The following is a 23762-nucleotide window of genomic DNA, read 5'->3' as shown; positions in this document are numbered from 1 at the left end:
CAGGGCTTTGGAGCTGTGCTCCGGTTCCGCTCCAGCTCCAGGCAAAAACCTGCAGCTCCACTGCTCTGGAGCCACTCTGTGCTCCAGCTCTGTGCTCCGCTCCAAAGCCCTGCTAACATGTCTGGCTCAACAAGGCAGAGTTCTGGAGTCCCAAACTGGCAGTGTAAAACGGCCTCAGAAGTAGTTTCAACACATCAGGTAACAGTCCCAAGGGGGTTTCTGTGACTGAACCTGTCACACATAGAACATTTCTGTAAGTAGGAAAGTTGGAGATAGGGAGAGCTACACCTAGCTGGGACATTGAGGTAGTAGATAGGGCAGGGGAAACGAAGCTTACTTACCAGTAACCAAAGTTCTTTGAGATAAGCCACTGCAAATTCACACTCGTGGGATAAAGCCACCTGGGCCATGAATTTCCAGAACCTTCTGGAAACCACAGTTCATTGTGTCATTCGCCCCTCCCTAGTCCTCCCACCCTGGAGGGTTCCAAGGGTATAAAGGAGCATGGCCACATCCATCCCTCAGTTCCTTTCACTAATTCAGGAATTCCTAACCTGAGACTCCATGGAAATGGGGAAGGTGGTCAGGAAGTGTGACTACGCTGAGACTCAATTCAAAGAATTCCTATTACAGATAAGTAATCTTCATCTCTTTTTCGAGTGGTCTCTGCATATTCCACTTGTAGGAGTTTATATCAAGCAATACAACCCCCAGGAAGGTGGGCTGAGAAGTTCTAAGTAAACAAAGACAGAAGAACAGCCAAACAACCATCAACTCTGGATAGCAAGTCAAGAATAAAAAGAAATGACTAATCTTGCTCTCCAAAAACAGGTCTTAATGAGGGATCATTTTTGCTAAAATAAATATATGTCTACACACACATACATATATAGATGCAATGTGTGTCATGCAGCATGATGCAATGAAGACGTGTGCCATGGACACTTCCTTTTTCTTGGATGAGGACTGATAATTCCAAGAGAGCAAAGCCCTGTCAAGTCATGATAACCATAAAATATAATGTGATAGATGAGACAATCTTTGGACTATGACGGGCTTGCTCCTCATGTCAGCTTCATTTCTCCAAGGGATTGTGGAATTTGTAGATGACCTTTGGCTTGATATAAACAATGACAAAGTTCTCTGAATACGCAAAAGTATGATACCGACCTCCATGAATGTAAAGGAGGTCCAGGGACAAGCATCTATTTGAGTGATGAAAGACAAGGAAATATCAGACATCTAAGGGCTTGTCTACATAACCAGCTGGATCAATGGGCAGAGATCGATCCAATGGGGTCGATTTATCGCATCTAATCTAGATGCGATAAATCGACCACTGAGCGCTCTCCCATCGACGATGGTACTCCACCCGGGTGAGAGTCACAGGCGGAGTCGACGGAGGAGCATCAGCCGTCGACTTACCACAGTGAAGACACTGTGGTAAGTAGATCTAAGTATGTTGACTTCAGCTACATTATTCACAGAGCTGAAGTTGCATAACTTAGATCGATTTCCCCCCCACACACAGAGCGTAGACCGGACCTGTGTGTAAACAAGTCCTAGGTATAGGGAAATAACAGCAATATTTCAGATTCTTTTAGTAAATGTTGTTTTTTTTAAAATGGCAACTCACTGTGTAAAAGTATACAAGAAGCCTGGTCTACAGGAGATATACACAGAGACATTCACAGCCATGTTAACCTCAAATCACAAATGCTGATTGTCCAAAGAGCAGGTGATCACTGTACCAAAAAAGAAAAAAAACAAAAAAAAAACAGATAGAGAGGTCTCATGCCTTCTTGATTATCAGTCTTTGCTCTGACTAACATCTCTTCATTTGTACTTAGACATTTACTTAAAATGACAACTCTTAACTAAAAGGCAAACTCCACCATATTCCAGAAATAGCTAGCTATCAAATGCAGCAAAATAAGTTAAAAATCAAAGAACACCTCACTCTCCCAAGACAACTCCTCCTTGCTCAGGAAACTCAGTAAAGTACAAGTTTTTGCAGTGTGCCTTTAAAGTCAGAAAATTTAGGCTATTTTGAACTAAGGGAGGGAATGAACTCCAAAGCTAAGGAGTCCTCAAGCAGAATGTTCAGCCAGCAGTTTCTCCTCTTTTAAACCAAGAGAGCACTACTTTATATACTGTGACAGGGTCAGGCCAGATGTCTACAGGAGAGTAATCGAAGGCAAATATATCAGCCTCAGGTTAAGTAGATCCCCTTTCCCTGGGTAAGGTAACAGGGAAGGTTCCAGAAGAATCAGGATCTTTCTGGAAACAATTAAGGCAGACAGGCTGATTAGAACACCTGCAGCCAATCAAGAAGTCGCTAGAATCAATTAAGGCAGGCTAATCAGGGCACCTGGGTTTAAAATGGAGCTCACTTCAGTTTGTAGTGCATGTGTGAGGAGCTGGGAGCAAGAGGCGCAAAGAGCTGAGAGTGAGAGGGTGTGCTGCTGGAGAACTGAGGAGTACAAGCCTTATCAGACACCAGGAGGAAGATCCTGTGGTGAGGATAAAAAAGGTGTTTTGAGGAGGCCATGAGGAAGTAACCCAGGGAGTTGTAGCTGTCATGCAGCGGTTACAGGAGGCACTATAGACAGCTGTAATCCACAGGGCCCTGGGCTGGAACCCAGAGTATAGGGTGGGCCCGGGTTCCCCCTAAACCTCCCAACTCCTGATCAGACACAGGAGGAGTTGACCCGGCCTGTGGGTTCCACCAGAGGGGAAGATCACTGAGGTGAGCAAATCCGCCAATAAGCGCAGGACCCACCAAGGTAGAGGAGGAACTTTGTCACAGTAACTTCACTGATTTGTCACAGAATGGGAAAGAGACAGTGTGAAACAAGCAGATCCAAAGTCATTGGGTAAAAATCAAGCCTTGGTTTGGTTCATACTTAAAACTCCACACAACTCTGCTCGTACTTGCATTTCTGATTTAAGCTTCCTGCTTCTCATGAGCCCTTCACTTCATAACAGTCTCATTCCTAATTTTGCCCTTTGCATCCTTCCATTCTGTTCATCTTGCCTTCTTCCATGCTGGCTGTTTTGCAACTACCTTTGCTTCTCGAAATCCTTTCAAGAACACCACTCTCTCCATGAATGCACAATGATAATCCACCTTACAAAGATATTCCACCAAACAGATATTTAAATTATTTTTTAAATAAATTTAAAAAAATATAACTAAGAAATAAATAAAACGAACTGCTTTGAGTCAGAAACACCGTTCTCTTCTCTAAAAATAATAATCCATTTGTTACTCTACTTTCCCCTGCAATACCAGCAGCCATTCAAACTGTCTTGCAAGCACCACTTTCCCCAGTTGCCAGATGAGGGATTATTTGAATTAATTCAGATTCAGCCCAGCTATTTTTAATTTTTGTATTCATGCTCAAATGTGTAATGGGCACAAAAAAATTAAAAGTCACAGCTCATCACCTGTGTGTCATCCTGAATAGGTCTCCTGAAGGTACTGTATATATTACACGGATTTTTCATAAAACCCTACTTAGCAGGAGCCAGCTACAAAGTGACACTACCCTTTTGAAACACAGCAAAGCCATTCTTTGCTCAGAGTCTGTCAAACCTACAGAGAGTGGAATTCTATGTGATCAGCAGGCTCCTCTGATTGTGATGATGAAACAGCTGTATTAACTGGAAAATGGCTAGCATATGCTGAACATTTTGTGTATTCCTAAAGTCATGAGAGCTAAATTAAAACTGTATGCAAAACATGGACAAGAACAGATTCTTCGCAGTGAAAGGATCATCATGCTGTGTGCCATCAGACTGTCAGGACACCGGATGGATTAGAATCACTGAAGGAAGCATTATGGTGTGATGCAGTCTTTTTGGCTCCTGTGAAGCAGGGCCAGATTGGCATTTGTAGTTTACAGAGAGTCCTGAGTGACCTGCCTCCCATGTGGGGAACCTGTATGTCTCCTTTCCCCATTGTCAATCCTTGTCAGTTTCTCAGGACAGACAGCAACAGAATCCAAGGGGTTTTCATGTAATTGGAAGATATGGGTGGGGACTGAGAGACATCCTATCTACAAAGGTAGTTTCAAATATTTGGTGTCCAGGCTGAAGCAGGGTTAAGAGTCTGAGAAACTACAGGGACAGAAAGGGGCAAGGAGCAGAAACAGGAGCAAGACAGAGAAGGCTAAACTTTTCCCATCTTATCAACCCATGCCATGTTTGCTTTACCCAAGATGTGTCTGCACGCATGTGAACGTGTGTGTAGTGACTGGACAGGGTTATGGGTAAGCAGTTGCCAGTGGGAGGGATATGAAGCTGGAAGAGTACGAACACGTGATGCACCAGAAAAGGTGAAAGCCCATGCCTTTGCTCTTAAGGTAATAGGCATTGGGTAAAAGAAGATGGCCTGAAGTATTTTTTATTAATGAGAAATAATTCAGAGCCACTTGAGTTTGTGCTTTTCTTCCTAAGATCTGAATAGCCAGGGATATACTCTGCCAGCTGGTGAACAGTGTTGACCTATACCACCCTTTTTTCCAGGTCACACTACCTCATTAAGCAGCAAAGAATCCTGTGGACCAACACACGTTTTGGAGCATGAGCTTTCGTGGGTGAATACCCACTTCGTCAGATGCATGTGTCATGCATCTGACGAAGTGGGTATTCACCCACGAAAGCTCATGCTCCAAAAGTCTGTTAGTCTATAAGGTGCCACAGGATTCTTTGCTGCTTTTACAGATCCAGACTAACATGGCTACCCCTCTGATACTTACCACCTCATTGTGTTCCTGCTTTCTAGGGGTATATGGATCCTATGTGGATCCCAGTTTTGGTTTATCACACACACACGGCAAAATCCCATTCAATAAGAAAGTAATTCAGGAATTCACTTTCTTAGCATTTGGCATCTACAAAGAAAGCAAAGATACTGCCATCACCCCCCAGCCGCAAATTCTTCTCCATCTAATACAATGGCTGTCCCCACCCTCCAGCAGAGCACAGGAGGAATAAATGGCACTCCCCAGGTGTTCTGGCAGTTAATACGACCCAGGCTATTTTGGCTTAATAAAAAGCAACAACAAAAAAGGAATATATTTAAATGAGATGACCTCATTTTTCATGCTCCCAAATGCTGTATCTGGTTTGCCTCAAACTTTGCAGAGACTTTCTACCCTGGCATAATGTCATACCTGTTAAATTTCAGCAGGATTGGTTCACTTTTGAGCAAGTTTACAGATGGTCAACACTGGGCTTATAAAGAAGGTGAGCTTCAATCTTATGTATTGACTGCAATTAATAACAGACGTATGTCCCTGTAGCTACTTTCATCCTAAAGGACTGCAAAGCACATTACAAACTATACTATTATGAGATTCATTCAGCCATCTTTTAAGAGCCAGGCTGCAGTTCAACTACCACAAAACACACTGCACAACAGTGATCAAACTTTTTGGCCACATTATTTTATTTTAGGTACTTTTATCCCCATCACAGTAGTGTCTGACTGCTTGACAGTAGTCATCTTCACAACACTGCTGTGAGTTAGGGATTTTCTATTATCCTCATTTTACAGAGAGTCTCTCTTTGCCACAGTTCCCTAAGTGACTTGCCCAAAGACACGCAGGAAGTGTATGTCAGAGCAGAGAATTGAACCCAGGTCTCCCAAGTCCTAAACTAGTACCCAAACCACCAGACAATCCTTCCACTGACATCCCTAATATTATGGAAAGTGTCATGGGAACTTCAATGAGGAAAAGAGAAGAGTGCAAGTTTGAAGATTTCACATGAAAGATGGTTGATTCACTACACACAGTAAACTGAACACCACATAATAATAAAACCTAACATTTGCAGTATGTAGTGCTTCACATGCTCAAAGTACTATGAAACATTAATGATTAATCCTTACATACCATTCTGAGTTACCACCATCAGATGGAAAAGTGAGGCACTTAATTTTACTGACTCAGCAAAGGACACCTAAGGAGTCAATGACAGAAACAGGATACAGAGAACTCAATGAATCAACCTTGGGCCAGTGATTAATACAAAGAATTGTGAATCAGGAAGCTTGCGTTCCTAATTTGTGATTGAGTCAACCTTGCAAGAACGTGCGGTTTCAAGGACACTAGGTATTTCAAACATATTGTTTAGATTATTAATTTATCTTTTCCTGTCCTAATGTGTAGGATAGTGTTGACATTATCACATTGAGATACTAGCCCAGAATAGCCTACACTCTGGGAAAGAATGCACATGATAGCAATGGGAATGGACACATGAGAAAGTAGGCCATCATAATTTCCTGTCACTATCACTCTTCTTGTGCATCACTGTACTGTAATCAAAATGCAACAGTAGAGACTTCTGAATTCAAACCCTTATTTTTCAGTTTCAAAATGTAGACTCAAAATGGCAAAGGTTGAGCATTTCTATTTTGTTACTAGATAAACTCCTTGCTTTAACTGTTACTGCTGTTAGCTTCTAGGATGCTTTTACAGTTTCTCCTTTGCTGCTCTACGCAAGTATAATGAATATTCTCTAAACTACAACACACTATCACTCACAAATGCATGATTTTTATAACAATTAAAAATATCAATAAGGACTACTTTAACATATATAGTACTGTTCACCCCAAGGATCCTCAAAACACTTTACAACCAAATGGATGTACATACTAGACAAGGACCACTTCAGTCACCACTGAAATGCAGCCATTTCGGGAGTGGGAAGTGGAAGCACTGTGTTTTGTGGGGAGGTTATATTTTGCTGGGTTTGGTTTGCATTTTTATATTAATATTAAGTTAAACTTTGCTCATATTTGGCAAAAGTACAAAGCCATTTTTAGCAATAGATTTTAGCAATAGAAAAAAGGGAATTCTGTTAATTCTTTACTCCAAAATCTTGTGCTAAATATGTCTTTGAATTTGTACAAAATTTGTGCAAAGTTTCACTTAACTGTGAATATACTGCTAAGGAAACAATCAATATTTGCTACCCAGCTCTAAATAATACAAATAGAAGATGTAATCTCATGCATCTCAGTGGGTTGTTTTAACATCAAAACCTGCTTGCTGTGACCACTTCAATAACAACACCTTTAAAAATGATGACCAAAAAATCAGTTTGAATAGCTGAAATTTAATCAGAGTGGACACCTGCATTTGGTTTTTAGTTTTTAACAAAACATTATAAATGCACAAGTATTTATATCTGCATTTAAGGATAAAAGCCACATGGATGTATTTTTTGAGTTGCTACATCAAATAATTAGGGCCGTATCCCACGTTATTTATGTTAACAAAAGCCCTGTTGATATAAAAAAAATTTGGATTTGCAAGTAATGGCAGGTTGGCCATATAGTGGCAGCTACTAGACTGTCCAGCCACAGAACTGAATTAAGGGAATACAGGGCTCTACATACCACTACACGGGGGTCCTTGTTCCCCACTTGGAGTTGTCTGGGGGATTCCATAGGGTCAGATAAGCATCTAGATCAAAAATGGTATTTGCATTTTCATACTTATAATAATAGTAATGATCAAAATCCCAACTGCACAACTTCTGCTCACACTTGTGAACACTTATACAAGTACTCCTATTGATTTCAACCTATCAATGTAAATACTCAATGAAATAAGAATTGCACGACCACATCCAAAATTTGTACATTTATAGAAAAATGGCATTTTATAAAACTGAATTTTGCATTTACAGCCTAGCTATTAAGAGTTCTATAAATATTGCATAGGAATTTATATGAATGCCTGTGAGCGATGGAAATGATGGTCTCTTGGATTTAAAAACTGAGAATACCTTTCAGTGACTGTACAGGATCAGGAGCAAAGCACAACAAGTCCATGCCTTGATCCCCGGCTCCTGAAATCAGAATCTCAGCTTTTCTTTTTTTAAATTAAGATTCTAGAGGCCTCATGATTGTGAAGAAAAATCTGAAAATGTGACGAAAGGGTAACTGACGCAGTTGGTGATATCTGCCCGAGTCTGATGTCTGTTTGAAACTGCAGAGAGCCTGAAACAATAGATCTTAGAGGTACGAACTTCTCTAGCACCCTCAATGGGGTATAAACTACAAGGTGTACTGCTCCGGGGTCGGGGGCACCCTGGCAGACGAATTTGTGGCAGAAGGAGAAGAGTGCAATGGGCCTTGCCCATTCATCAAAGCTGATACACACCAGCAGCTGTGTGTGTACTGAGTGGCTTCCCTGCTTCAATACCTGCTGTCCTGGAGGAAAGAGGGGGCCCTCTTGCTGTTCCTGGTGGGGAGAAGGGAGCCCTAGTACCATTACCTCTGCTACCCTGGCAAGGAAAAGAACCACTGCCACAACCACTCCAAATGGGGGGGCAAAGCTATAGGGGTACATAGGACATGGTGTGCCAGGGCTCTGGATTAAATTAATCTAGTCCACAAAAAAATTTGGCCTAGATCCTCAAAAGACCTACATATTTCAATGGGAGTTAGGTGTAGGGTGACCATATTTCCCAAAGGGAAAACAGGACACCTTGTAAGGCTAGCCCAAGCGCTCTCCCTGCCCCGCACCTCCCCACGGCGCTGATTCCAGCCACTGCTGGCCTCAGCCCTCCTCCCCTTATGGGGCTGGCCCCTATGCCAGGCTGGGGCTTGTGCCTTCCCACTTGGGCAGGGCTGGCATCACTATTCCCCCCATTTGCATGTTCCTCCGCATCCCACTTTTTTGGCAAAAGTGGATATTTGTCCCATTTGTTCTTGCCAACTGATCAAGCTGGCGAGAACAAACAGGACAAATGCCCACTTTTGCCAAAAAAAAGTAGGGATTGCTTGGACAGGGCTTAAAATAGGGACTGTCCCAGCCAAAACAGATGTATGGTCACCCTTGTTAGGTGTCTAAATATCTTTGAGGAGCTAGCACTTACCTCTTATCCTACAGATCCCAGGACAACTGCACAAATAAATGTCTTGATCTACACATCCTTCCTGGTAGTGTGGTTCCCTGAAGGTCTATATTACCAGTGCCTCCTGCTGTGCATGCATTCTGTAACTTCTCCATAAAATATAGAGTAGCACAAGTTTACTTTGCATTTGCCACCACGTTTAGTGAGAGGCTACCATGTACAGCAGCCAGGCCTGTGGAACCTCAATTCCATGAAGCCAGTATGGAGAAGTTTCCGCAGGCCTGGGGGTTGAGAAAGAAATGCTCTGTTGGCTTCACTCCACCATCTCCTTCTGAAGTTTTAATAAAATAAGTAATATTATGGCACCTTCAATCCAATAAACTCATTAGAATTTACAGTGGAAGAGACGGAACTAGAAACCTGACTCCTAGTCCCACGTTCTAGTCAGTAGGTAATGCTCTCTACCCTCGGCCTTTTGAACTTCCCTGCCCCCTTTGCTACCACAGAATGAAGGGAAGCATATGTCCCTTACTCATATTCCATGTCTCACTCTTGAGGTCAATCTTGGATAACCATGTATGCTGTCCATTGGCTTTAACATTACTAAGAAAGAATGCGTGTTAATAGCAGAGATATACACCTCTTCCTCTCTATACACCAAGGACCTGTCAACCAGACAAGACCACAATAGCAAGAGTGGTTCTTCTACAGTACTTCACCTTGAGTTAGGCAGGAAGTCTTTGTGGAGATTCCCTGTCCATATTCAAAGAAGTCCCCACCATTATGATCAAGATCCTACTATCTTATACTACAATAGGGCCAGCTGAAGTCAGGGATTCTTCTGTAGACCAAGGCTTCACAAAATGCCTAATCAGGTATTCTCCAGCCAATAAAGAAAGAGTTGATCTCCCTCCAAAGAATCACTGATACTCTATATGGCTGCAGAGACAAGAGAGCCATAGATCTTCCATGGGTCATCACGCACAAGAAGCTAATATCAACTAGATTACTGCCTTCGAGAAAGTATGTATGTGGCTGAGTGAATAACGGTTAGCACTAGCTGTACAACTAATCAAATACAAGTGAAATACTTATCTTAACAGCACTCTGTCACTAACAGAATAACTTCAAAAATCAACTGATTTTTATCACCTGCAAGGTGAAAACCAATTAATTTCTTATTGTCGCTTAAAAAAAAGTTACTAGTACAGAATAATATGATAATATCACTTAGCACTTACAGTGTTTTTATCTTCAAAGCACTTTACAAACACATTAATTAATCATTACAACACTCTGTGAGGTAGGTAAGCATTATTATCCTTATTTTACAAAAGAGAAAACTCTGGCAGAAGGGTACGTGATTGCTCAAGAACACTGAAATATCCAGAAAGTACTGGTGATACTGAGGTATCCTTTCAAATCTAATGCTCATACTGCAAAGAGTCCTGCTCTGGAGTTTAATAAACATGAATCAAGCAGAAACACAGTGAGGTTTATCAAATAGAACTGAGATTGGCATGGTGACAAGGTACACTGTATACACGTTTAAAGCTGTCACAGATTCTAGGAAAATAGACCAAGGTGGAAGAGGATTACTTGGGCCTTGGCTACACTGGCACTTTACAGCGCTGCAACTTTCGCGCTCAGGGGTGTGAAAAAACACCCCCCTGAGCGCTGCAAAATACAGCACTGTAAAGCCTCAGTGTAAACAGTGCCGCAGAGCTGGGAGCCCTACCCGTAGAGGATGTGGTTTACGTGCAGCGCTGGGAGAGCTCTCTCCTAGCGCTGGTGCTCCCACGACACTCACACTTCAAAGCGCTGCCGCGGCAGCGCTTTGAAATTTCAATTGTAGCCATACCCCAATGGTTCCATTTCAGAAGGACAGCACTAAGCCACATACAACTGTTCAGACCTTCTGTTAGCTAACCTACAAAGCGCACTGGTTTGGTTCCAGAAAGAACCACTTGCCTACTCTATCGCCAAAATTAGTTAGCCTTCAATAAGGCTTTTCAATGGGGGGCAGGGAAGAGAGAAGAGGAATTCCCATATAAAACAATGGTAAGAAAGAGCTATTTAACCTGTGGGTTTAAATACAGGTTGAATAAACATGACTATCTAAATCCTTGAATCGTGTAGTTGACATTTATGGTGACAGAAGAAGATTAATCATCTTGCTTGCTAAATGAATCAATCTGAGAAGCTAATATTTAAAAGTAATAAACTTTAAGTCACATTAATTAGGACTTGAGTTGTGATTAATGTACATAGTCTTTCAAAACAATATATCTGCCTCACAAGTGTTCACGTTCTTTTAAAATTAAATAAATAAATGATCCAAGCAAACACAGTATTTTTCAGTTCCCTTCTTTGCAAGGTGGGTGGATTCAGAGAGTAGGGAGATCAGAGAATTGCATTCACACAGGTGAGGAATGATAACATTTGCTATGATATAGCAGGCAGTGCACAAACCACCACATACAGCTTTGCTTGACCGCATCCCATATTTCTAATCTACTGCATTGGCAAGGAAAAAAGACCTGACTTTTAAAGTCCAGCACCTCTTTCTTCACCTGCAAATATTTATTGGTGCAGTTAATGTGATTTAATTGTTTAAGTACCCTCATGTAATAAATGGCACAAATGTACTCACAGGTATTTGCAGTCACAAAACTGAAGGGGGGAAAAAGGGAATTTGGGTTGAAAGCTAAGGACAGATAGTGAATTGTAATGTTTAGTGAACATTGCAAAGTCATTCCTGCTGCCAGCTACAAAGACCACATGCAGGCTAAATCACATTTCAAATCAAACCTTCAAAAATAAAAGTCTTGCATAACCTACACCTCACCGAGCCTCTACAATGGAAGAGGACTCCTCTACCTCTGCTTTTGAGATTGGAGCACTTCTGATAAAATGTAGTAATTACTTTGTGCAAATTCGTATTTCATTCCAAAATCTTATCTGATCTATACAGGCAGCCCTCAGATCCTGTAAAAAAACCCTTTGACTTCATTGGTATTCTACATAGGTGTAAAGGTCTCCCCATGTGGATCAGATTACAGGATCAGCACTCTGGCATGCAACAATATGACCGTTTGAAAGGAAAAAAACACAATTAAAAAAAATCCAAAAGTATCAGACATTTTTAAGGTGTACTGTGAAATTTCACAAAATATTCTAGTAATTGAAATTTAATTTCAGAGTTATAACTGCATCTATGTTTCTTTTCAGAAAACAAAACTAAAATATTTGACAACTGCTTAGAACTTCAGACCTTGCAAAGATTTGCCTTTAATGGAGTTTTATCTGTACAAGTAGCTACAGTAGTATGGATTGCACTTTAAAATGATTAGATATTGGAAATCATGAATCTCCATTTTCTTTTAATAAATTTACTTAATGTCATTATCTAAATTACAATTAGTGTTTGCATTGTATTTTCTTAATAGCTTAATAAGTACAAAGCACTTATTTTGCTTCTCGTGTGTTTAATACATTACCACTCTTCCAACTATATTCTCTTGTGGCACTATTAGATATTCATTCTTACATATCTTAAATAGTAAGAATGAATATCTAATAGTGCAATAAGAGAATATAGTTGTGGGTCATGAGATTATTACACGGGGCGTTGTGAGCTGTCAGCCTCCACTCCAAACCCCGCATCACCGCCAGCATTTATAATGGTGTTAAATATATAAAAAAGTGTTTTAACGTATGGAGAGGGGTTGCACTCAGAGGCTTGCTATGTGAAAGGGGTCACCAGTCAAAATTTCTGAGAACCCCTGCATTAAAGGAAGCCAACAAGCCATACAAAAAAGATTTAAAAGACCAAACAGAAAGCCAAACAGGCCCAAATGTCATTACCAAAAAACAACACATTCCAGTCCTACAGCTGCCAAACCTACCCTATATATTTGTGTGTATAAATGTTGGCTGCAACACTGTAGCACTGTTGTGAAGGAGATGAAGAAAAACACAACATAAGATGCAACATAAGTACATTGAGCCAAGTTACATAAATGCACAACTTGGATATTTCACTGCTATTTTATTTATTTTTTAAAAAGATAATTCTCTGTTCAGACAACAATCCATGTGCACATTTAGTTAACAAGGCCAGAATTTTTTTTATAATATCTATATAATAAGGTTCCAGGAGTCTATTAGGTCTGAAGTCTATTAGGTCTCTTGAGTCAGTGTGGAGCAATGGAAACAACTAGAAGCCTGGTTGAAGGCTCTTTTAGTTCAGAATATCACCAGGATGAATCATCATTGGGTTTCACTGTCTGTTACCTCCAGATTTTAAGTTCTCAGCCATTTTCAGTTTACAAATTACACCTGTGAGGTGTACAGCTGTAGTAAGGCACGTGTCTATGCCATGCCAACTGTCCTAAGCTAGTCTGACATCAGAGGTAGCTCAACAAATCACCACTCTGACTCTACAGCTAATTTGTATGCAACACATTTTCATTGTTATATGAGGTAGACTGCACAGATGGTGGATTACTTGGTTCGGCCGCCATGCACGCAAATCAACAAAAATATCCCAGCACAACTCTCGTACATACAAATCAACTACACACATAACAGTTCTCACTGAGGCACACACTCCTCATCCACCACCTGCACAAATCCACAAAACTGTCCCAGCCCAACACAACCCACGCTCAAATCAACACAGCCACCCACACATCCAATAACCCCAAACATCACCCTGAAGCCTAGAATGTCCGTTGAGTCAGTGTGAAATGATGGAAACACCTACAAACACGGTGGAGAGCTCATTTTGTTTAGAAGATCACTTGGTTCAATCATCCCTATGATTTGCAGTCTGGCACCATCCTGTTTTTTAACTTCCAAGCCAGTTAACACTTTTTTTATTGCCTCTACATAAATCCATGTGTGACACTGTATTGAATACACGGGACACTTCATGATATTGTTGACATCAATATTATTAAATGTCAAGAAATTTGACCAGATATGCTGTGAGGTATCTGATGCATCACCTTGGACTTTCAATTTCTACTACTTATTATCAGGAAAGTGTCTGCAGTACACTCCAAAGAAAGGGTCACTCCTCTTAACTCAGCCCAAATAAAGTGATGGGCTAAAAATTATGGTCATAAAAACAAATAAACTAAACTCACAATGACTTGAGGTTTGAACACTTTACAGAAAATAATGATTTTTCCCTCGGTGGTATCCATAGGGCTGACTCCAATGCCCTCTGAGTCAGGCACATACGCCCTGGTGTAAAGAGCGCCTCCGGCCCCCACACTCTTTCAGTTCCTTCTTGCCAGTAACTCTGACAGAGGGGAAGGAGCAAGGACCATGGAATGGATATGAGCAACACATCTCAAAGAACAACAGTTACAAAAAGTGAGTAACCATTTTTCTTCTTTGAATGCTTGCTCCTGTCCATCCATGCTAAGGGACTCACAAGCAGTATCCCCAGAGGTGTGCTCAGAGTTCACGCACATGCTGACTACAAATACTGCTCTCCTGAAACTGATGTAACCCCTTTGGGGTTTAGAGAGCATGGCCCCTTTAAAGCTTTTTCCTAAGCGGGAGGTGGAGTAGTGAGAGAAAGGAGGAAAACTCTAGGGGGTGGGTCTGGAGCTGGAGAGAGAAGGGCTGCAGCAAGCAGGCCCTCACAAAGTAAAGCAGCGGGGTACCTGCCTGAAGCCTGAGGAGGACAGGGCAGCTGATTAGGGACACCCCAGGACAGGAGCCAGGAGGAGCACTGTGCTGGGGAGGAATCACCCAAGGAGGACAGGCCATCACTGCTGCCCAGAGCTTCATAGGGCTGTGAGTAATGGAGCTTGTTAGTCTGCATTGGGAATAAGGAGGGAGGCTGCTATCTAATTAAGTGGGGAGGTGGTCACTCTGTGTGGCTTTGCAGAGAGTGGCAGAAGAGGGCACCAGAGGGGTTTGTTGGGGAAAGTTTACTGGCACCAAAGATGACTAGGAGCACCTAAGACTCACCACTGGACTGGAACTTTGCTCTGGACTCCTGAACTCCATGTGCAGACTCATTGCTCGGTGTCTGCCCTTCCAGACTGTGCTACCACTGGGCCTGTGGGGCCTTGGTTTGGATGCAGCCCTGTTTTATTGCTCCCTTGTAAATAAATATTTCCCTTTCTTATATCCATTGTACTTTTCTGGTGTGTGTGTGTGTGTGTGTGTGTGTGTGTGTGTGTGTGTGTGTGTGTGTGTGTGTGTGTGTGTGTGTGTGTGTGTGTGTGTGTTCGTTCACTCTGGGAGGTTTGTAACAGATACCCTTGGAGTGGAAAGGATATTTTCTGCTGCATTCCTGCGTGTGCCTTCTCTTGGCCAGAGCTGCCTACAGAGCAGACTCCATCTTGGCCACGAGGGTGCTAAAGTTACACTGGCATCATCACAGGCCTGTTGGGTGATGGTGTAGTGTGACATGAAGATATGAACCAACTACCATCTTGCGGCTTTGTTGATGTCTTGGATTGGTACCTGTACGAGGAATGCTGCTGCTGAAGCCTGGCCTCTCGTAGAATGAGTGGTCATGATGGCTGGAGGCGAAACCTTCGCTTGCTTGTAGCAAGCTCAGATACAGGCAGTTATCCCGGACAAGATTCTTTGAGATGACACAGGAAGCTCTCATCCTTTCTGCTACTGCTACTAAGAGTTGTGTTGACTTGTGGAAGGGCTTAGTTTTCTCAACATAGAAGGCGAGAGCCCGCCTAACATCCAATGTCCTGGCTGTTGTGGAAAAGCAAGACAACCTTTGGTAGATAGGCTGGATGGGGTTGCAACTAGACCGTGTCCTTGAAGAACACTGTGCAAAGGGGTTCTGACATGAGGGCTTTTCTCTCAGAGACCCTTCTGTCTGAGATGATCACCACTGGGAAAGGGACCTTCCAAGAGAGAAGCAGTAAGGGGCCAGAGATGCTGTGTGAGGTCTCGGCAAAAATGTTATAATTTGCCAAGTATGATAATCTTGTTTATATGTTTGTATCACCTTTGTATTATGAGTTATAGATATGTATGGCATGTCTGTATTTCCAAACTTGTGCTCTGTTTCTGGGTGACACCCCTAGAGAGATTGGAATCAGCAGTAGGCCTGCTTGATGGCCCATCAAGGGACATCTGCTGTACAATGAACCCATTTAAAAGGAGCCAAGGACTACACCTGATGAGTCAGCAAGCCTGTAGGGACATGCCTATGGACAGAGCTTCAAGGCCTTTCCATGCCATGTACCGGGCAGCTTGTGTTTGGAACAAAGGAATTACAAGCCACATGGCAAAAGACTATAAAAGGCAGCTTCATCTTCTCCAAATTATCTTCAATCCTGCTTCTTACCTCTGGAGTTACTTTTCTACAACCTGAAGCTCTGACCAAAAGATTGAATGACTCATCCAAGTTATGAATGTTTTCCAGAGGGACTTTTAAGCCACGAAATTCAGCAATACTGCTAAGAACCTGATATATGGACTTTGATACTCTCTGTATGTATGACTGCTTCGCCATTTAACAACTCTCTTTTTGTTCTTTTTTCTTTATAATAAACCTTTAGTTTTAGATGCTAAAGGATTGGCTTGCAGCATGGTATTTGGGGTAAGATCCAAACTAATATTGACCTGGCAATGTGGCTGATCCTTTGGAGTTTAGAAGAACATTCTGTAGAGTGAAAAGAATTTTTAAATAACTCCTCACCTTTCTGCACCTAGGTGCTGACTGGAAGCCAAAGAACTGGAATGCAATGAAGGGGGCTGTATGATTTCCTTTTTTGCTAATTGATAACAAGTGTGGGGGATCAGAAGCATTGTTTGTGACTGGCTGAAAAGTATTAATCACAAGTTTTGGGAGTGCTTGCTCTCTCTTTTGCAGCCTATCCTGTCCTTGGCATTTCCAGTAAGGGCTACCTTGGCACCTCAGGTCACACAAGGTATGCCCACATCTTGAATACTGTGTGCACATGTGGTCACCTCATCTCAAAAAAGATATATTGGAATTGGAAAAGGTTCAGACAAGGGCAACAAAAATTATTAGGGATATGGAACAGCTTCCATGTGAATAAAGATCAATAAGACTGGGAATTTTCAGCTTGGAAAAGAGACAACTAAGGTGGGATACGATACAGGTCTATAAAATCATGACTGGTGTGGAGAAAGTAAATAAGGAAGTGTTATTTATTCCTTCTCATAGCACAAGAACTAGGGGTCACCAAATAAAATTAATAGGCAGCAGGTTTAAAACAAACAAAAGTAAGTATTTCTTCACACAATGCACAGTCAACCTGCAGAACTCCTTCACAGAGAATGTTATGAAGGCAAGACAATAACAGGTTTCAAAAAAAGAACTATATGGAGGATGGGAGGGATGGTGTCCCACCCTCTTTTTGCCAGAACCTGGGAATGGGCAACAGGGAATGTATCACTTTATGATTACCTGTTCATTCCCTCTGCGGCACCTGGCATTGGCCATTGTTGGAAGACAGGATACTAAGCTAGATGGACCTTTGGTCTGACCCAGTATGGCTATTCTTATGTTCTTATGTAGCAACTGGCTGGGGTCTTGTGAAATCAAGTCCAGATGGGGTGGAAGCACGAGTGGAGCTGTCATTGAGAGGTCCAGAAGCATCCTGAACCAACACTGGTGTGACCATGCTGGAGCTTTCAGGATAAACTTCATCTTGTCCCATTTAATTTTTAGGAGGACCTGGTGAACCAAGGGGATCAGTGGTGAGGCATATAGTAGGCTGTATGCCCAGGAGAGCAGGAAGGCATCAGAGAGGCAGATCACGCTGTGACCGTGCAGCAAATAGATCTGATGGTATTTCCTGTTCTGTCTGGTGATGAACGAGTCCACATGGGGAGGCCCCCATTTCTGGAAGATAACACTGACAACCTCCAGATGCAGAGGTCACTCGTGGTGAGAGGAAAAGTATCTGTTGAGGTGATCTGCCAGCATGTTTCAGACTCCTGGGCGATGTGAAGCCTTGAGATGAATAGCATATTTCACACAGAAGTCCCACAACTAGAGGACCTCCTAGAACAGGGCTGAAGATAGAGCCTCCCCATGCTTGTGGATGTAAAACATTGATGTTATGTTGTCCGTCAAGACCTGCACCATTGTGTTGTTCATCAAGATCTGTCCATTAAGACCTGTACCCACATGATCTGGGAAAGGAACATCTGACAAGCCATGTGTACTGCCCTGAATTCCCTGACCTTTATATGCAAGGAGAGTTCTTCCTAGGACCAGAAGTCTGGGTCGTGAACCTGCCCCGGTGGGCTCCCCACCTTTGGTCTAACATGCCTGAGACTAAGGTTACCAATGCATGAAGGGCAGCAAAGGGTATCCCTTTCATTACAGATCCTGGGTCTCTCCACCAGGTCAGCAAAGCAAGGACTGGAGATGGAATTGTGAGTATTGAGTCCAGGTGGTGTCTGCTCAGGGAGTAGACCAACACCAGGCACATTTGAAGGGGTCTGAGGTGTAGCCTTGTGTGCTGCACCACATAGGTACATGCCACCATGGGATCCAACAGCTTGAGGTAAATCTGAACAGTCTTTAGTGGGTGGATTCTGACCTTGGAAATCAGGTCCCACATAGATTGGAAACAGGCTTCCGGTAGGGAGGCTTTGGCCTGCGTCTAATTGATCACTGCCCTGATGAACTCTGTTCTCTGAACGTGGACCAAGCGCTGGGTCTGGAAGGTACTGGGCTGATGTTGTGCCTCCCCTGAGCCTGTGACTGACCTTTTATCAGCCAGTCATTGAGATACAAGTACACTTACACACCTCAAATCCTGAGGAAGGCTGCTACTACACCATACACTTCATGAAGAGCTGTGCGGCTGCCGACAGACTGACAAGAAGAGCAGCGAAATGGTAGTGGTGTGGCCCCATTATGAACCTGAGCAATCTTTTCTGACCACGGAAGATAGAGATGTGCCATAGTCCTGGCGGCTGAGTTGGCCGCATCCAGAGCCACCTGCAGGGAGGTCGTAGCCACAGTCTTGCCCCCCTCTAAGATGGCCGCAAATTCCAGCCTCAATTTCTGTGAGAGGACGTCTTTAAATTTGGACAGCGAGTTCCACAGATTAAAATCTTACCTCCCCGGGAGAGCCTGTTGGTTGGAGATACATAGTTGGATACTGCCTGTTGAATACAACTTTTTGTCCAATCAGGTCTGGTCTAGCCTCTGAGCTTCTTTATTTTTTGGGGGTAGCACTCAACTGCCCTGTCTGTCTCACTCATTTGCCACCAACACTATCAGGGATTCCAGTGGAAGGTGAGAGTAAAGCTAGTCAAACCCACTTGATGGGGCACAGTATTTCTTCTCTGCCCTCTCTGAGATGGGGGGACAGAGAAGGAAGGGGTCTGCCACAGTGTCTTAACAGGCCCAAACATGGTTTCATTTATGGGTAAGGCTATACTGGAGGAAGCGGCACGCTGTGCGCCAACTCCTTAAATTCTTTCACTTTCAGACTGAAGTTTGCCACTTTTCAGGAGAACTTGTTGGCCCTGAAGTCATCTTGAGAAAGCAAGGTTCTAGGGCTTGCAACTGCCTCATCCAGGGACAATGAGGAGGAGGCCTGTGGCAAAAGAGGGGCTCCGCCCTCTTCTTTTGCTTCCACTACATCCATCGCAGCCACTTCCTGAATGTCAGCACCAGGATTGGTGCTGGAGTTAGGGTCCGGTGCTGGGCGGGAAGAGGTGGTGGCCCATCTTTCTGATACCACAGAGTATGAGCGGTGGGAAGGGAACCCCCATACTGGGGGGAACCTGCAGGGGTTCCAGTACTGCAACTGCATCAGCCAGTGGCCCAGTGACCAGGTGCCAGTGGGAGGGCCAGAACCGAAGTCCGGAGGCTGGGTACTACTAGGTCTTGGATGGAGCGAAGAATTCCCCTTCCAACTCCAAAGAGGATTCTTCCCCTTGGAAACCAAGACAGTACCTGACTGATGCATGGGTACCATGGAGGGCTTGCGTCTGAATGATGCTGCAGCGGTCGGTACCAGCACAGAGCTTGCCAGCACTTGTTCCCTTGTGACCCTAGTCACCCTCGCTAGCGGGAGTCCTTGAGAGGTTGGCAGGATCAGGAGTGACAGCAGATCCTTTGCTGCCTGAAAGGCCTCTGGTGTTGAGGGGGCCAGCAACAATCTGGGCCCACGGCTGCTCCTGGGAGTCTATGATGCATCCCGTATGGGAGTCAGTGCTCTAGGTGGAGTCTATGCAGCCATCAGTGACTTGGGGGAGGACGAATGGCCCGACACACATCTCACTATGCCAGTCCCTCCCTGCTTCTCTCTCTTCAGCATCGAGGAATCCTCTCCCAATGCACCATTTCTTACATTTCTTCCTCTGCACCAACTATGGAGAAGAACATGGTACCGGGGAAGTGCTCCACACAGATGCCAAAGTACTCTGCATGATTCAGATAGATGCTGGTCTGAGGCCCGCCTCCATAAGAATGGCTTTCAGTCAAATGTCCCTGTCCTTTCTGGTACAGGGCTTGAAATCCCTGCAGATCTGGCACTTCTCTTTGACATGAGACTTCCCCAGACACTTTAGACAGCTAGTGTGCAGGTTCGCTAACTGGCATCAACTTGCTGCAAGAGGCACATGGCTTCAAGCCTGGGAACCAGGACACATCTAGCCCTGTGGGCAAAAAGTCCCTCGACAATAGGGGCAACCATTAACACTACTATATACATTAACTCTAATGAAGAACTATATACATCAACTATGACAACTATACAGAATATGACAGAGGAAGTCCAACCACTGGAAAAGAAAGCCTTCCCACAGCAAGAAGAAACATTCCAGCAATTGTCACGAGCAGTAAGAGGGAACTGAGAGGGCGCAGGGTCAGCGGCGCCCCTTATACCAGTGCATACACACACAGCTCCAGAGGGTGCTAGGGCCCTATAGATACCATTGAGGGGAAAAACTCCAGCAACTGTGCATGCGGTGCGTGCACATCTAGCATTGAACAGACATGAGCAACCACCTGAATATGAAAAATCAGTTTTTTGTTTTTCGTTAAAAAAAGATAAATTTAGGTGAAAATTTTAAGGAACAGATTTTTTTCCCCTTTGGAAATTTTGGCAGAATTTTTTTTCTCTGTGAGCTTTAATTCTAAGGTCCCGTTCATCTTTTTCCTATGATTCTGGTGATAACCATGCTCACTTTAGGAGTCCTATTGTAGCCACTGGCTTCCACCTGGCATAGAGGAGGACAAAAAGAAAAATCTCTCAGCCAGATTTTTTTTTTTAAAGTTATGATTTTGAAAAATTTCAGAAAAGTAAAACCAGAGAATTCTTCACTGTGGATAAAACTTCCTTTTCTACCCATGAAAGTCATTTCCCTCTCACACAAAAAGAAACACACAAGTGCTGGACTTTTTACACAGAGTTCATGTCAGCTCCAGATCTTTTCTTTTCAGGTAATGGAATTTCAGCACTATACCTTTCATCATTTTGTTTCTTAATTAAATAGGAGCACTATTTAAAAGTGCAGGAATGACAGCCCGGGAGACTAAAATTCTGTATCCAGGGTTCATGGAGAGTGACAGTGAAAGCTTCCATATGCTGCTCAACTAATTCACATCTAATCAGACTGGAGAGGACCATCTTTAGGTTTAATCCTCACGTCTTTTCAGACCCTGACCTTGTTGAAAAGCCAACAATGGTGTAAGTTAGTGCTAGTAGTTCTTCTGTTCTGGATACCCGTCCACTAGAAATAGACCTTAACTATGAACTAATTTCCCCCTGTCCACTCAAAAGCTGTAAAACAGTACAACACAGTTTTTACTGCCCTGGTGACCTATAGGAGAAAGACATCATTGCATTATTATACTTAACATACTGATGTTGTTTAGTCCTTTGGGACAGAGGTTTTATTTATTATTTATCACCCTGTATCTATGCATAGCTTTAGGCACATTATATGGACACAACACTGAGCAAGGTGATAACTGGATGCAGTAAAGCTGTAGTCTACTAATCTTAACATTGGGCAAGGATTCAGGACACCTGAGTTCTGTTCGCAACTTTGTCACTGACTTCTTGCTTGACTCTAGGTAGTTTACTTAATTTGTTCTGTCTCTTTTTCACTATCTTTAGGGTAGGGATAATAATGAGCTATAAATTAAACATACTACATACATGCATACATGTTTATTATTATTATTATTATTATTAATAAAACTATCATGACAACATATTCCACCCAGAGATGAAATGCCTCACTGACACACTAACCAAATTGTGCATAGTTAGTATTAGAACTCTTTACCTACCTTGCCTGGTATACTCATCTGCTTCCCTGTGGACTAAGTCCTTCACCCGGTTTCCATACAACAACCTGGAGGAATCATGATCAAAAGCTTTCAGGGTTTCACTTGAACTGTATGACTTCTGTGTAGGCACTCTGCACTCCTCATTTTCTGCTGAAGAATTTGTGTAACGTCGTTCTTTGTCTCTTCTGCTCTTTGTCAGGGAGCAATAAGGCCTACGTTCTTTCACATCCATACTTCATTCCTTCTGTACGCACATCAGCCCAGCTTACTTGAAACTCTTCTCTACATTTAATTTACGTCCACCTTTAAGAAGATAAAAATATATACATTATAATAATACTTCAGTGGTCATCTAATTCCTGAGAGTTCTGCATGTCTTTCTGACACAGAAACAAAGATCCTATTTCTAAAAAAATACTGTTAAACAGTATCTGAAACACAGTTCTATGTTGTTCACAAGACACACAATAGTTTAATTTTTCAGCAGCATGCCTGATAGATTAGCCAAGAAACCCGTTAACAATAACAGAAGTTACAGTATACATCTAATCTGCTGTGTGCAAGTGAGTGCACCCAAAAACGTAAGCTCAAACTGCATTGCCAAATTCAACTAGAAACCCTGAAATAAAATATTTCTGGCTTTCAGCACAAGGAAAATATTATCTGCTATTTGTTTTTTCTTCTTTTGAGAAAGATACACTCGTACATGCTTTTAAGGGGAGCCTGGCTTTTTCCTACCCATGAGGATCTTCTGTTTCAATGTCTGTTTCTGAAATGTAAATGTTTAATTTCCATGTTTTTTGTTGCTGTCTATGTGTTTAGAAAATTGTCCTTTAGTGAGAACCTAAACCTAGTATTTCATGACAGGCTGCTGAAACATAAGCACAACACAGGCATTGGAAAGAAATTCTCCCTGGTTGTGCATTTCAGTGTGCCTACTCTTGGATAAAAGCAGTAATGCTGCAAATTTAAATTCACATTGCAAATATAAATCAGAAATCATTTTTCTAGTCATATCTTGAAGGGACACTGTAAAGATAAAAATATTTTTAAAATCTAATATATTTCTGATAGTTAGTGATGTTTCCTTACTATACTTCCAGTTTCATTCAGTTTACATTGAGTACTCAGTTTCACTTACAAGTTCTCATACACAAAGCTCAGGCATTTGGTTTTCTAACACAGAAAGAGATTGTTTAAAAATATTAAACATTTCCATTGCCATTTTAAATAAAAATCATTCATATTAGTTTTTGCCAACTATTTAAAAATGTGTATAAGTACTCTATATAAACAAATATCTGACAATGTCCCATAAACTGAGGAGCTGCTATTTCTTACATAATGTGTTGTGTGCTAATGTTATTTCCTTTGTCTTCAGGAGGAAGACTATGAGATCTCTCTCTCCTTGGAGTCCTTCTCAGTTTAGATTTAAAGTACCACACAATTACTTTACAAAGAGTGATGGTAACAGCCATTCCCTTTGTGACGAAGGATTAAAATGACAATGTACAGTGCATATCACAAAGCAATATCAAACTGTATTTTCACTCTCTGTTCTACAAAACCAAGGTTGCTTTAGATCAGT

General features: G+C 42.4%; 1 protein-coding gene across 15 annotated transcripts in view; it reads right to left on the bottom strand.

Moving 5' to 3' along the window:
- The window catches only part of TENM3 (teneurin transmembrane protein 3), an 857073-nt gene that overhangs the window by 473476 nt on the left and 359835 nt on the right, over positions 1–23762 (bottom strand). For all 15 annotated transcript variants that reach the window (XM_050945288.1, XM_050945293.1, XM_050945292.1 and 12 more), the window contains one exon: positions 22175–22477. In XM_050945288.1, the coding sequence (XP_050801245.1) occupies positions 22175–22406 (232 nt within the window). In that variant the 5' untranslated portion in view covers positions 22407–22477. The remainder of the gene's footprint in view (positions 1–22174; positions 22478–23762) is intronic.

Source organism: Gopherus flavomarginatus, chromosome 3, assembly GCF_025201925.1.
Source record: "Gopherus flavomarginatus isolate rGopFla2 chromosome 3, rGopFla2.mat.asm, whole genome shotgun sequence".
NCBI classification, from domain to species: Eukaryota; Metazoa; Chordata; order Testudines; family Testudinidae; genus Gopherus; species Gopherus flavomarginatus.
The sequence above is the reverse complement of the archived record's forward strand: the minus strand, read 5'-3'. Positions and strand labels throughout refer to the sequence as shown.